General features: G+C 39.2%; 1 protein-coding gene across 2 annotated transcripts in view; it reads left to right on the top strand.

The window, feature by feature from the left end:
• The window catches only part of B3GNTL1 (UDP-GlcNAc:betaGal beta-1,3-N-acetylglucosaminyltransferase like 1), a 131,194-nt gene that overhangs the window by 85,199 nt on the left and 31,769 nt on the right, over nucleotides 1–14,226 (top strand). For both annotated transcript variants that reach the window (XM_082326588.1, XM_082326587.1), the window contains exon 7: nucleotides 7,446–7,541. In XM_082326588.1, the coding sequence (XP_082182714.1) occupies nucleotides 7,446–7,541 (96 nt within the window). The remainder of the gene's footprint in view (nucleotides 1–7,445; nucleotides 7,542–14,226) is intronic.

Genomic DNA, 14,226 nt, shown 5'->3' with positions numbered 1-14,226 from the left:
CCTTCATTTGGGTACTGTCTCAAAATCTAAAAGACCTATTTAGTCTTCATCTTGTGAACATAGTAAAAGACACGTCCAAAAGTCAAATGGAAAGATAATTTGTAAGACAGATTACATGAGCACTGGTCAGTGTTGCTTCTTAGCAGATTTCTTGTTTGTTCTAACCACAATTTAGTATCTGCTAATAAGACTTTAAGCATATTGCTTGCTTTCTTTCGTGGTAAAAGCTCAGCATAAACAGCAAGCCAAGCAGACAACCTCTTGGTACAGAATGCTGCATTTTACTGGATGGAGTAATTCTTCTATTGTAAATACTTGACTCTTTAAATACTGGAAAGTCTCCAAGAATTAGAGAGACTTGTTAAGGCATGGATGTTACAAAAACCACTTTTAGCAGCTTACAGACAAGAAAAAAAGATGTAAGACATGCTAAATTCATACAGGCTATTCCCTTTGCATGCATCTATTCTTTTGGTTTCAGCAGTAGGTTAATTCATCGTCATTAGCAGATAAAAGCTCTGAAAAAGACTAGAAGAATGGCGCTCGCTATTGCGTTTTACTAGGAGCATTCAACTACAAAAAAAGAGATATTCAGCAGTATAGTCAGCTCTCAATTATCCAGCACAATGAGGCTGGCATGGGCTAGCTCACATAAAGCAAAAACACAGCTAATTCAATACATATGTATTAGACTATAAAACCATAGTTAAATATATTTACCTTTGAAAAAATTGTAAATAGATTTCCTTTCAGCAGCAGATTTAAAAAAAAAACAAAACAAAAAAAACCACGGTAGGTAGAGTGCAGCCTGGTGTAAGAAGTCTTTCCCCTGCCTTTCATTCGCTGTGGCACTCTGTTGTAGCCAGAGATGCCGGGAGGAGGTGATGCCATGTTGGTACACACTCTCTTACTCATTTCAGATGGTGGCTTCACATCCAACAGTGCAGAGACTTGAAGTAAATTTTATATAACATAGGGAATACTACTTGTATAGAATTTTATGTTTTGGTCTAATGGTCGAATAGCTATAAAAAGGACTATCGTGTTTTTCTTGACGTGAGTGGCCTGGTGAAAAGCACTAAGAATGTAATAAACTGTGAGGGACAAGGGAGTTCCTTACAGCAGTTCAAACAAATTCAGCTTTTTATTCCCAGCACTCCTGCTCTCCCAGCTTTCCTCCCGTTAACCGTCCTCTGCTTACATCGTAAGAACTGGAAGTGTTGGGATGTAGGGAAGTGGGGAGCAGGGATTTGTACGAGCGATTCATGCATTATGTCCCTCAGGATTTAGGTATGCTTTAGGAAGTATTAAAATATACCATAAATGTTTTAATGAACATTTTTTCTTTTCAATCTGCATAAAAAGATAAAACAAAAAGCAAACATCGGCTTTTCATGTAATACCAGTTGTGTCTTTGTTAACCTTCTAGGCTTTCAGGAAAACAGCCTCTGTATGAAAGTGAACGCTTTCAAGTGTTATTATTTAGCCTGTATAGCTAGGATTCCAATAACTTTGAATGCAGAATCTTTTTTTCTTTTAATATTTCTGTATATTCCTGGCACTCCATAGGTCATGTAATACTTTGTTATGTAGGTATTCTATTCTATACTATTGACTGGCTGCACCTTTGAATAGGCTTTTATATATATTTCAAAAAAATTAACTGTCAATCATACAGTGTAGGTAAAATTATCAAACATAAATTATTGTTACTACAATTTGATCATTGGACTATGTGTGGAAGATTGACCAAAGAGAGAGAGGTCACTTAAAGAGCTATAGAAGGGTTATAAAAGTGGGGTTTTGTTGGTTTTGGATTTTTTGGGGGTTTTTTGGCTTTTTAATAGTGACTTAATTTGAACCCCAATTAAGTTTTGAAATGTTGGAAGGGATTGTACTCAGAGGTGTAACAGACCATCTGGAGATACTCTGCAGCTATGTACTGCAAAGGGAACTGGCTGTATAATCTCGTTAGCCGTTACAGAAAACGAACGAGAGAGGTCCCTTCAAACGGCGGTAGGAGACACTGGATAGAAAACAGGTACAGCAGCTGAGAAGGCGGCATCGTACAGCTGCTGTCATTGGTGCCGTTCTTGCGAAGAGCCTGTGCTTCCTGCAAGCTGTGAAACTTCTCATCCTCCGTTAAGGCTTCAAATCCTGAGGAAGTCGTGGGAGCTGTAGGTCATAGTTTTTCCAGGAGCAGGACTGGAACGCCTTCTCGGAGGTGCTGAATGCTCTCTGCTTTCGCTGGCGTTCGCAATTCTCAGGACTCTTGAATTCTTTTTGATTAGTTTTGTTGCTAAGTAGAGTTCGGGATTGTGAAGGTTAAGTAATGCTGATTTTTAGTCAAGCTGTACCAGAATTGCTATGTATATATCAGCCTTTCAGTATGGAGAGTCATGGCATGTTTTATTTCTGAAATGTACTTTTTGCTGTGCCAGATCCCGGCTTCTTTAGAGCAGGGATTTTCAGCTAATGTCGAAGCATGCAATGATTAGGTGATACAGGCAATTATTTAGATAGGCATATGAAAGGGTTAAACAGTTCAGCACAATATAAACTGACTGAATGTAATCCATACCAGATTGGGTGTTTAGGTTACTTAAAGCTTAAGAAAGTTTGTTGTAATTCTTTTTTTTTTTTTTTTTTTTTTTTTTTAAAATCTTACTTGCCAAATACTTTTTTGAAGTCGGATAAGGAATCTTTTCTTCCCTTCCCTGCCTTCCGTACCTCTTCTGTCACACTAATGCGCGCAGCTGATTCTGAATGTAAACCTGGTAATCTTTAGCAGTGAGGTCCTGGTACATTCACTGCTGAATTAAAGCACTGGTATCTTAACACATAACTTTTTCTAAGTCAGGAGTGATGTCCTTTGGCCTGTGGGCTGCCTACAGCTCACAAAATCATTGCGGCCCTCCACCATGTGGGTTTTTGTTTGGTTTGGTTTGTTTTCTATTTCACTTTCTAACATGTTCATATACGACCCTGGGTATTGGAAAACTTTATTTACCATAACATAGGAGATTGTTTCTAATCCTTGATCTGCGTGGATATAATTTTCGCAAATGCTATAGCATACGTAGAATTAAATGTGTAGTGTGTTTTGGGGAATTAACGTGTTACGTCGGAAAGCAGTCTGGGCCCTTGGTTAAACGTGTTGCTCTCGTGAACTGCCTGGTTTCCTGCCTGCGTTCTGCATGACGTCGTGGGATAAGGTTGTTTCACCATCTGCCTGTAGTCTTTTGGCACATCGCTCTTAGATTTGGATTTGCTGCTTCAGGAAATAGAACTTTCCTTGAAGAGTCCTGTAAACACAGGAATGCCTTTCTCAGTATTGGACCTTAAATTCCTTATTGAATGCTGGCATGATCTGAAGTGAGCATCAGTGGGGACCAGAATTACATCTGCTGTTGACAGCTTCGAACCACAACAAATGGAAGGCACTTTATCAGCTCTTTATATTCTTTAGATTTATTTTCAGAGACTCTCTGTAATAGTTGACTGTAATTCGATAGCCAGTTAGCAAGAACAAACCAGAGTAAATCAGTTTCAATTACTTGCTACTTGATCCTTGGAATAAAACCAGATGACAATAAAAGTTCTAAATAGTTTAACAAATACGGTGCTGAACTAGCAGCCTGTCTCTGCCACCTGGGACTGATGAAGGTGGATTCCAATTTGGTTTTGACAACACTTCAGGAATTCTAAATCTGAACAGATTTATACCTTCATCTACAAGCTCTGTAGTTAGTTTTTCACAAGTTGGTTTCATTCAGCTAGATGATACGTAGATAATCTTTACAGCATACAGTGTACTGCAATTAATGACAGCTATTATTAAGCATTAATCTTCCTGTACAGCTGTGTGAGAAAGGTTCACAGGTCCAAACTGCTTTCCAATATACTGAAGTAACTCCTCGAGGAGGACTGAAAACCCATTGAGGTTCCAAGGTGATACAGGACATTTGTTGGGCAGAGCTGGAGAATGTTTCCAAGAAAACTAAACATAGCAGTTACAGAGCACCATCGTAATTCAAATTCTGCTTTTGAATGATTTTCAGATTAAGGCTAGCATGCCCTCTTTGTTTCTCTTGTTCCAGTCCACGCAGCCTAAAAGATTTACGGGTAAAATCTTGAGTGGCAATCTCACAAAGGGAGAAGTTGCAGTTTTTATCACAGTCAGCCAAGTCGACCGTTTTTTTAACACCTTGTCAAGTGCGTATGACAAGAGTAGGCAAAAAAGGAATCCAGAGGAGACTTTCCCGTCTGACTAAACGAAGCTGAAATCTAGAATTTCCAAACTGCAGAAGGTTGAGGTTGTTTGTTTTTTTTTTCTTGAAGATGAAATTTCAAAAGCTCTTGAAGGTAGCTTTCAAAAGTTTGGCAGATGCTGGAGAGTTTCAGTATGGTTGTTAGGAGTTTGGTGGTTTTCCTCAGCCAGTTCTGCCCGCGTGGCTGTAAGCGTTCAGTCGGAGGGCGCAGTTTTGTATTACAGCTGGACTGATTAACTGTGGGCAATGACCAAAAAGGGAGGTCTTGTTTTCTTCTCCAAAGCTTGTTTCTTCCCCCTCCAGTATGTCAGCAGTACTGCTAGTCTGACCCCACAGTGAACCCGTTCGGAGAACTCAGGCTATAGAAAGCTAAGGCTTAAAAGAAAGAAAAGAGAAGAATAGCTTTCCTCCTGCCGTAGTGCTCTGATCGAGCTGCCCCTGGGGCCAGGTGAGTGCCAGTGCTGTTGTAAGTGACTGGGATGCATAACCAGAGGCAGGAGGAGTGGGAGAGCTCTTCAATGAATGTAGATGTACTGTAAATCTAGCCTTTGAGCCTACACTTCCACCATCTTAAAGATTATTTATGGATTATCTATACTGCTGCTGAAAAGAATGGTCTTGCTGTCCTCTCTGTGTTCGGTGCCCTGTTCCCCTACATCCTCCTTTGCGGTAACACTGGTGGGTTTGTGGTTAGTTGGATCGGGGAGCAGATCCAGCTGAAAACTAAGTAACAAAAAAATAAAAAAAAAGAATTTCAGCAAGGGATGAGGTAGCATGACTTTGTCCATTGTCGCAGCAGCACAAATTCAAATTTCCTAAAGTTTATTTCGATGTCACATTAAAAATATTCATATAGAAAAAGCTTTTTTATCAGTTCATTGGCTCTTAGCTGGTGTACTGTTCCAGGTTCAAAGATTTTCTTGAAGGATAAGACCCTGAAATCATACATGGCAATCCAGCCACCTCATCATCAGTCTCAGCTTTGTCTGTGTGATTGCCCTCTAGTATCTTTTCTGAGATGGACAGTGAGCCGTAGAGCCCTGTCTGATTTAGGAGAGACACCAGCGTGTGCAGTGTGTGATGCTCTACTATGTAATCATCATATCATCTCTGTTAACAGAAGTGACGTTTTGATGTTTTTTCTTTTCTCAGTGGTACAAATGTCTTCTGTTTGGTTTCACTTAGGTATATACGTCAGCGGAACACAGATTATCTAAGATATTTTGGGTGTATGCTCTTTGCACGTGAGCGTGACTGATTACATTGAGCTACGTCTTTAAGATTAAGTGCGTTTATGTTCTCTGATGAATCTGGCAGCACCGAGGAAATGGCATCCTAGCCTCTCCAAACACATTTCACATATTCCAATAGGCTCCAGACTTTCTTTTGAAGATTTTCTTCCATTCAGAAATGAGACTCAATGCAGTGCATTCTAGCCTAGCTTTTCTCCCTACTGTTGTTTTCATTTGGGATTACTGTTTGGGCATTGTTTGGTTCAGGCCATACTCAATCGCCCTTGTAATTAGTGTGGAGCTAATAACCATGTCCTGACTAATCAGGTCTGCTCTGGTTTTCTGGGATTGTTTTGACTCTTTCAGCTCCCACTGACTTTTTGGGGGAGTTTTTGACATTTAGCATCTCTGAAGCTAGTGTCTTTCAGTTATGAACAAGCTGCTAATGTGTGAAGTCGTAGCCATTGAGTGATAGGATTATTCTGAATAAATATGACTGCCTAAAATTGAAGTGTCTGTATCGAGATGAGTGACCCTAGGCCCCCTTTACGGATCGTGAAGTTCTATCATTATGTTCCTGGAGTTAGCACGCAGTGTGTTTCACCCTAAGGTGAATGCCGGTGTTCGGTCAGATGAGTCATCCCCTAAGAAAAGATCATGTGTTGAATTTTGATTAGATTTCTCATCTGATTTGCTTGGAGAGTTGGTCTAAGTGTCTGTATAGAACTGAGCGTGTAAAATTTGGGCTTTAAATCCGTGTTTATCTGTGGAAATTAAAGTTGCCAGACATAAGAGTTTAAGGAGCTCCATCCCGGGTTGAAACCAAGAGGAACACCTTTAAAATGTCAATGCGTAGATGCACGTGATAAAATTTACATTAATGCACTGATGTTTAAAAATTTCAACCATACAGGAATATTAATATTAGCGCTATAGCATGCTATGAAATCATCTGCTCATAAGATCAGCATTTTCATTAGTGTTGGAAGACTGGCAGTAATTGCGAGGTGTCTTTCTTCTGCCCTTGTAAACCAGGCCGTGCTCTTTGTTTCCCGTGTCGTTCTTGGAAGCAGGCACTGTCTCCTGTCTTAACTTTGCACATTCTGTTTGACAAGTTCAGTCTCGTGTTTGGCTAGATACTTCATCTTGTAATAAAAGAAAAAACCAGTTTACCTTCCGTAATCCAGATTCTGGTTTATTTCATAGTTGTGTTTACACCGAGTTTGTTTAAAGCTGCAGAGAACCATTTGTATAGCTCTTGGCTGTCACTAGTCAAGAGGATGAAATTAATAGCCACTCCTTTTTCAGTCCCTAAAGCATTTTCTTTCCAACAACCTTTTAAGGGAGGTACCACTGGGTAGCAAATCCGTAGTGCTCTGGTAATGTTTAAAATAAATTGCATCTTACTTGTCCAAGCTTGATTAACATTTAAGTGTCTTTGGCAGAAATAAAAGATCAATTGAAGTTCCTCCTTAATATATGGATAAGGAATATAAAATGGAAAATCAGTGCACAGCAATTGTAGGGTTAAGTTTAAGAACTTCAGATTTTTCAGATTCTTCTCAATTCATTCACTTCAATATCAACATCGCCGTTATTAATAGAAGTGTGATTTCCAATATACCTCTCTAAATTTGAAATAAACTTTGAAGTACTCTGCACGTGTCGCAACTTATGCTAGAAGAGAAGGTTATGGAATATGAAGCAGGAAGCAGATTTATCTGTTGGGCTGTGGCACCTCAAAGGTGCTGGTATACACCACTAAGCACATGCTACATTTTAAGCACTTGCATTTCTTAGTGCTTAAAATTGCTGAAGGTTAAGTATAGGCATAAGTATCTGCAGGATTTCAGGTGAATGCATAACGTCTACGTTGTTCCCCAACAGATGCTGGTTTTGACATTCTATTAATTAAGACTGGCTTTTTTCACCTTTTTCCTAGGTGTTTACCTCCCATGGACCTACTGTGATCATGCCGACCTGGTTCTGTTCTCGAGAATGGTTTTTTCACGTGGGAAAATTTGATGAGGGTGGAAAGGTGAGTGCTACAGATGATACGTAGTCCAGGAACCATCTTTGTCTAATAGCCTCTGAAAGCCCTAAACCTGTTATTAAGAAACACTAGGCAAAGGGGTAGAGGTAAAAACTGAGGTCTAAAAAAATCTGAGTCGTACCATGTACCTGTTTTTTTTAAGAAAACAGTCATTAACCAAGTACAGTTGTTTTGGGGTAACTCTGGTGATTGAAGGACGTAACTGAGATGGGGTTTGTAGATAAATCTAACACATTTGTTAGATATGTCAACATACCTGGAAAAATTAAAGAAGGGTTCAGACATTGAAGCTCCTCTTTAGTTCCTGAAATAGATGCAGCAGATCTGAAAGCTGAACAAAAGTCAGCTCATAGTTTCATTGTGAACCATCTCTGAAAGGTAAGGGAGATGTGGTGAAAGAGATTGGAAGGAAGAAAAGTGCAGGATGGCAGAGAGACAGTAATACATTCTCCTAAGGGGAAAGATTTCTGTCCCGAAGATGAAGAAAGAGGAGGAGGGGAGGTCACAATGTGCCTTAAAAACTACTAGCATTAGATCTCATTTTTCCACTTGTCAGTCTTAGTCCTAAGGCTTGCCCTTGGAAGACATTAAGTAGCTTCTCCTCAAGGATCAGGACTGTGAGGTTACAAATTAAACGACTGTTACCTGAGAAGTGTTCTTCCACTGACAGTTAGGTGTTCTTTTGCTTTATAGATTTCCAGTATGAGTTCAATTTGGTTGCTTTAGGCTCATCGGCATGTTTAGGAACAAAATCCAGGGATGTCTATTGGCAGTATTTTTTGTGGTTGGAGTAGAAATATGTTGGCAAATAGACCTAATTCACGTGCATTTGGATTCATTCTGTGTGGGTTTGGACCTGAGGAGTTTTGCTTCCAGTGGTTCTGGTGAGATTTTAGGGTTAGAATGGATGGTTCTGAATTTTTTTTGGAAAGCCTTCATTTAATAGTACTCTCAAAAAAAAAAAAAAAAAATCCACTAAGGCCATTTCCTATTTTATTATTTAAACTACAACATATTATGATTATTATTCTTTTTATAGCCTCTAAACAGAGCCCTCCTGTGCCATGCAGTGTGTATACATACATACAGACATACATACACATGTATATGTATGTATAAGGATATACAAATATTATTCTTTGGGCTGCCAACAAAATTAAAATTTAAGGAGACGGCCGACAGAGAACAGAATTGTTTAGAGCAGTGAAAAGATTTGCCCTTAATTACATGGTGGGTGAGTGGAAGAGCTGGGAATGGTGCCTGGCTCCCAATACAATCTACATTCACTGACCCATGCTCTTTATTTCTTATTATTATTCCTTATCATTGTATTTTCATTCTCTGAAGAATGTTTGACTTAACTTCTTGAGCATTGTTAGTAAGCTCAAAAAAGAAAGCAAGCAAGCAAGCTAAAACATAGTAACAACAATAGATCAGCAAGCCTAATGATAAAGTTCAAGAGGTTAAGTTAAACATATGATTGTTCTGTGCTTTCGCTTTTAGGTTCGGTTTGTTTTCTTTTCCTCTTTGTTCTGTTTTTTAGGGTTTTTTTTGTTTTGCTTTATATATTTATAATTGTGTAGGGACTATGCCCCTGGTTATTCAGGTGTAATACACTGTCAGTCTTAATCCTAATGCACTGTCAGTCTTAATCCTAATTCAGCCACAATGCATGATATGCCCTTCTAGTTTTAAAAATTATCAGTGATAAGTTAAACTTTTTGTTTGTCCCTTTTGTGAAGTGTCCAACATGTCAAACTCTGGCTGATACAGAGGACCTTCAAAAAAATATCCTACAAACAAGGGTGACGACAGATCTGAACAAAGCCATCAACATAAGCAATGAAGTAAAGCCTTTGTCCTATGTGGGTTTAGAGGACACAAAATCAAGTCCTAAATCTTTTAGTATTTAGCATTGATCTAAGTCATTCATTTTCATTTGAAAAGAATTCCTTTGAGGCAAAGAAAGGTTTTCTCTGTGTATCAATAGAGCCGTTATAAACTAGTACTGCGTACTGTTAAGGATCTTATCCGCGTGTGTGTATGTTCTGACCTGACCCACGATCTGACTACGTTAATTTGATCGCTTCCATCTCCATTTTGAGTTAGTATTTAACAGTGTGACCTGTAAGTGTCACATTGCTGCAAGTAAACACAGAAACAGGCCAGCACATTTCCACATTTCAGCCTTCTCCATTTGCTAAACCGTTTCCCTGCCAAAAAGCTGCATTTCTCATTTGGAATTAAATCCAAACACCTGTTCTTCATATTTCAGTGCTTAGAACAAATGGAAGATGATTCTTCCATGGAAGAAACTGTAATTTGATGGTTATGTTCGTAGTATGGGTGGACTGATAGAATATAAATCTGTGAGTTATGATGTAATCTTTTTTTTATTACAGGTAGGTATGCATGTATGCATGTATCTCTTCCTCCATCCAGGCTTTATGCAAAACAGATTTTTTAAAATATTTACAAAATGTTTTTAGAAATAAAATTTCTTTCTGGTCAAGATCTGCAATTGTTGGAAATATATCCCTTTTACGTGATCACTGTGGCAACGTCCAAGCAAAATCTTAAGGAGTATCTTCATAAATGGAGGCTAAGAACCTGACAGGTTTGCTTTACGCACTCATTAACTAAAATGGTAGAGGTGTTATTTATGCAACTTCTAATATATGATAATTAAAGCAGAAGTACTTAAAAGTAGTTGATTTTAGCAAGCTCTAATGGTGTGCCGAGACTAAGACAATACAATAGAAATGGTCACAAGCCTATAAAGTAACATTTTAAATAATATCCACTGCTAAGAGGAGAGTCACGTGAACCCTATTTCTGACTTAAGTTTTTAGGAAACTAAAGGGAAATAATATTCCTGTTATCCAACCGATTTGGATAAAGAGTGCAGTGCTTCCTTACTGGAGAGGTGGCAGAACTTTACTAAACCCTGCAGAACTCACACTTGACAATTAGTCTGTGACATTATCCGCATGATTGGCTTTGCTCCTATACTTCTTGGTGTCTTCTAACAGCGAGCATCGTTGTTTAAAAGTCATAACTGTGTCCAAAAGCATCACAAAAAGTTATGCTGAGGAAAAAATGTACATGGTCTTGTGTGATATGAAAAGCAGATTTCGAAGCTATATCATGTTAAAGTAGGGAACTTATAAAGTCCTGCGCAGTGGCAGCCGTGGTGTCTGTTATTAGCTTAGCAAAGTTATTGCTTCCTATGTTTGGCAGCGCACTTCAATTTGCACACAAACCCAACGTTTTGCAGTTGTAGCCGGCTGACCTTGTGTACTTCAACCAAAATGGATTCTTCAGGTGGACGACAGATTTTGTTTGCTATTAACGTCCGAATGGCGATCACTGGGCAGGCACATGACTTGTCTCTTCCCGCATGTTCTCCTTCTGTCCGAGCCGCTTGTGTGCAATGGCACTAAGCTAAAGCAACTAGCTTGTTTGAGATAAATGCTCTAAGAAGTCTTGAGTACATTAAGAGCTGTATAAATGAGCATTGCTAACCTGCAGGCTCCACTCCACGCCAATGTGGCAAATTGCAGAGTCTTGGCGTTAGTCAAGCGGTATTCTTGGCATCGCAGCTGTAACAGGCCACGCTTGTTTCTTTCTCTAGAGTTTTACCACAACTTGGTTCCAAATTTCCTGTCACCTCTGTATTTAGCCTTCCTTTTTAAGTGTATGAAAACTAAAAATAGAATGGCAGCCTTAAAGTTCTAAACTAATCTAAAGTGTAAACAGAGGGAAATGATTCTTAATGAGCCCCAGATGGAATAGCATGTTATAAGCCACCGGCCTTTCTGAATACAAACTGTGGCTCCGAACAAAGTGTCTGGAGCTCAGTTTTGATCTATTTTTGTGATAAAAGGTCACAAAAAACACGAGTTGAGGAGGTGTCAAAATATCCTTTGGTGCACAGGAGGCTGTAGCACATGCTGCAAAGCTCTAAGATAACTTTGTAGGCTATTAACTAATGCATTTTTCCATTTTTCTCTGCCAGAGCACACAAATATCATTCCCTTCAGAAAGACAAGCAGTTACAATAATGCCTGAAAGGTAAAAGGCTAAGTAGGAATTTGGTTTTTTGGAACATGAATTAAAATATGGTCAGTCTGTCAAATAACCTATCAAGGTGCTCTGGGGAAAAATTTGGATAAAACACAGGCACTAATGTTTTTGTCTTGGTATAGTTAAGGCTGAACAGAGAGCAGTATTTGATCTAAAAAGAAAAGAAAAAGTGGTGGAGCCAATGCTTAATTACATTTTATAAGCTATTTGAAAATTCACTCCATACCCCCGTCTAATGACAATTTTTGCTAGTCTGTTATTAAATATCATTTAGAATTTAACACCTCCCTTCCATTTGACTTCTCCGTCATCTTTGTTTAACTGAATTTCCCTGTGCCAATACATGTGGGTGAAAGCAATCTTTTGGAGTTTCCTCTAACCTGTTGTTTCCCAAACGATGAAGTAAATGTTACAGGCTTCAGGTCTTATAATCAAGGCAAAATGATGTAAAGACATGATCTGGATGGGAGCCAAAAAGTGAAGTGACAGATGTGCAGAAAGGGAGACTTAAGAATATCTTGGATAATGCTGAAGAGAAGCTATTAATAGCTATTTAATATGGGGCTGGCTTGGGGCTGGCCTGCTTGCATACCTCTAGTGACTATCCCAAAGGAAGTTAAACTAAGGAGTATTCTCAATTAACGATAATTTCTCCTTGAAATAAGTAATTTCAATAAGAAGTTGTTCATTACAAAAGAAAAATACAATTGACATTTAATACAAAACTTGTCTTTAGAGAAGGACCGAAGGATTGATAATTCTTGATAAATTACTTTATTTCCTATTTTTTTTTTTTACCTTTACATTTAAACTGGAGCAGCGTTGCAATTTCTTATTTAGTTTTAGCTTCCAGCAGCTTGGTAGCTGTTCCCCATTAGCAGCACGCTTTGAACAGCATTTGTTGGTGAGTAGGGGAGTTTAATGCCTGGCAGAACAGCATTTGTTTCTCAGGCTGTACTTCTTCCTTTAAAATACGGTGTCTTTTGTGTTCACTTCCATGCAGCCAACCCCTCTGTATGTGTTATTTCTGTAAGTCCAAGACTCAAGACTCTGAGGAAATGCTGTTGCTGTTGGGCAGCTGTTGGCATACGTATTTAAAAAAAAAAAAGTACTTTGATTTTTTTACTCAACATCCCTGCTTTGTTGCTAAATGACTCTGAGTTTAGAATTTTTTTTCCTCTTTAATCTTAAGTGTTGTAATATACACCATTTGGTCTGCTTTTTATGCAACTCTAGTGTAATATTAATACCGTTGTTTTTTTTTTTAATGAATGTTCTAAAATGTGCAGTATGAAATGAGTTAGTTTAAAAAACAGCAATGAAACAAACTCTTTCCGAAGTCCTGCAAGAAACAGGTCAGTATGGAATCAAAAGTTACTTCCTTTTTGAGTCATTCTTTCCATTCACCAATTTTAGGCTCCTCTGAGGAATTAAAGCAATTTGGCTTACTCTGTCCAACAATTACCCTGATGTTGCTGTCTGGTTTGCAAAAAGTGTACCAAGTTCTAGCCCAATTTTCCTTGATGCCTCTGAGCAAGAGGAAGGACTAAGCTTTCCCAAAGCTGAAGGTTTTTTTCATGTGTGGATAGACTTACTTCCCTTGTCTTGTTTGTCATCACTTTTTGCTATAAAGGCGTGTATTCTTGAAATATGAAACATTCAGTGTTAGGTTTCCCATTTTCACTAGTTAGACTGCTCTGCATAGGCTGAATCTCCCCTGGTTTTGCTCACCAGGATCCGCCACCTCTGCTGGAGTGCCTGGCAGCTGGAAGGGGACAGGGGAAGCGTACACGTCAAAGGTGACTGAGAGAAGGCTGAATGGAGGGAAAAAAGGTGGATGAGGAAGTTGGGACAGAGTGATTCTGCCACAGAGTCCATCTCCTGGATTAGGTTTAGCAGTAAAAGGCAGCTTTTATATTGTGTTCATGCCTGTACAGCCTAATAGTAAGTTCTGTCCAAGTGACCAAAAAAAGACTCCCGTCAGCCTGAAGTCCTGTAGTAGTTACTGTTGGTTGTCCCAGGGCTACGAGATGATCTCTCACCAGGTGTTACTAGTTACAGCATTGCACAGAGGGCCACTCTTTCATGAAAAGTCCTCCAAAAATTGCTGATCAGTATCTTCATCCCTACTGATGCTCCTCACCAGTACTGATGGTGGAGCTGCAAAAGGTGTAGTGTAGCCAGAATTGCCTGTTGTAGTGGTAGGTGGCTTGCACCTCCTTGCTGAGTGCGTATGTTGTGGACAGAGGAGTTGGAGTACCGTTTCATGCACACCGATCTGCTAGGAGTGAGAAACAGAGAGCAATGAGAAGGTGACAAGAGAAGATTCATGGAATATTTACTTTGGTCCCTGAACAAGGAATCACTTGAATTCAAGTTAGGTTCTGCTTGACATCCCATTGTGTATACAGAATCAGGCCCCATCATACAGCCAACCCTCAGCACAGCAAGTGATACCTGCCCAAAATACTGGGCAAACACAAATCCTTCACCTGTTTCGTAGTAATACGTTAAAGTGAACGATGATTTTGCATATGGCTGGTGCAGGCTGGTTAGAAGCGAGCCGGTGCAGGCCGTGCTTTTC

The sequence above is a fragment of the Platalea leucorodia genome, assembly GCF_965183815.1.
Source record: "Platalea leucorodia genome assembly, chromosome: 14".
Classification (NCBI taxonomy): Eukaryota; Metazoa; Chordata; class Aves; order Pelecaniformes; family Threskiornithidae; genus Platalea; species Platalea leucorodia.
This window is presented reverse-complemented; position numbering and strand designations above follow the sequence as displayed.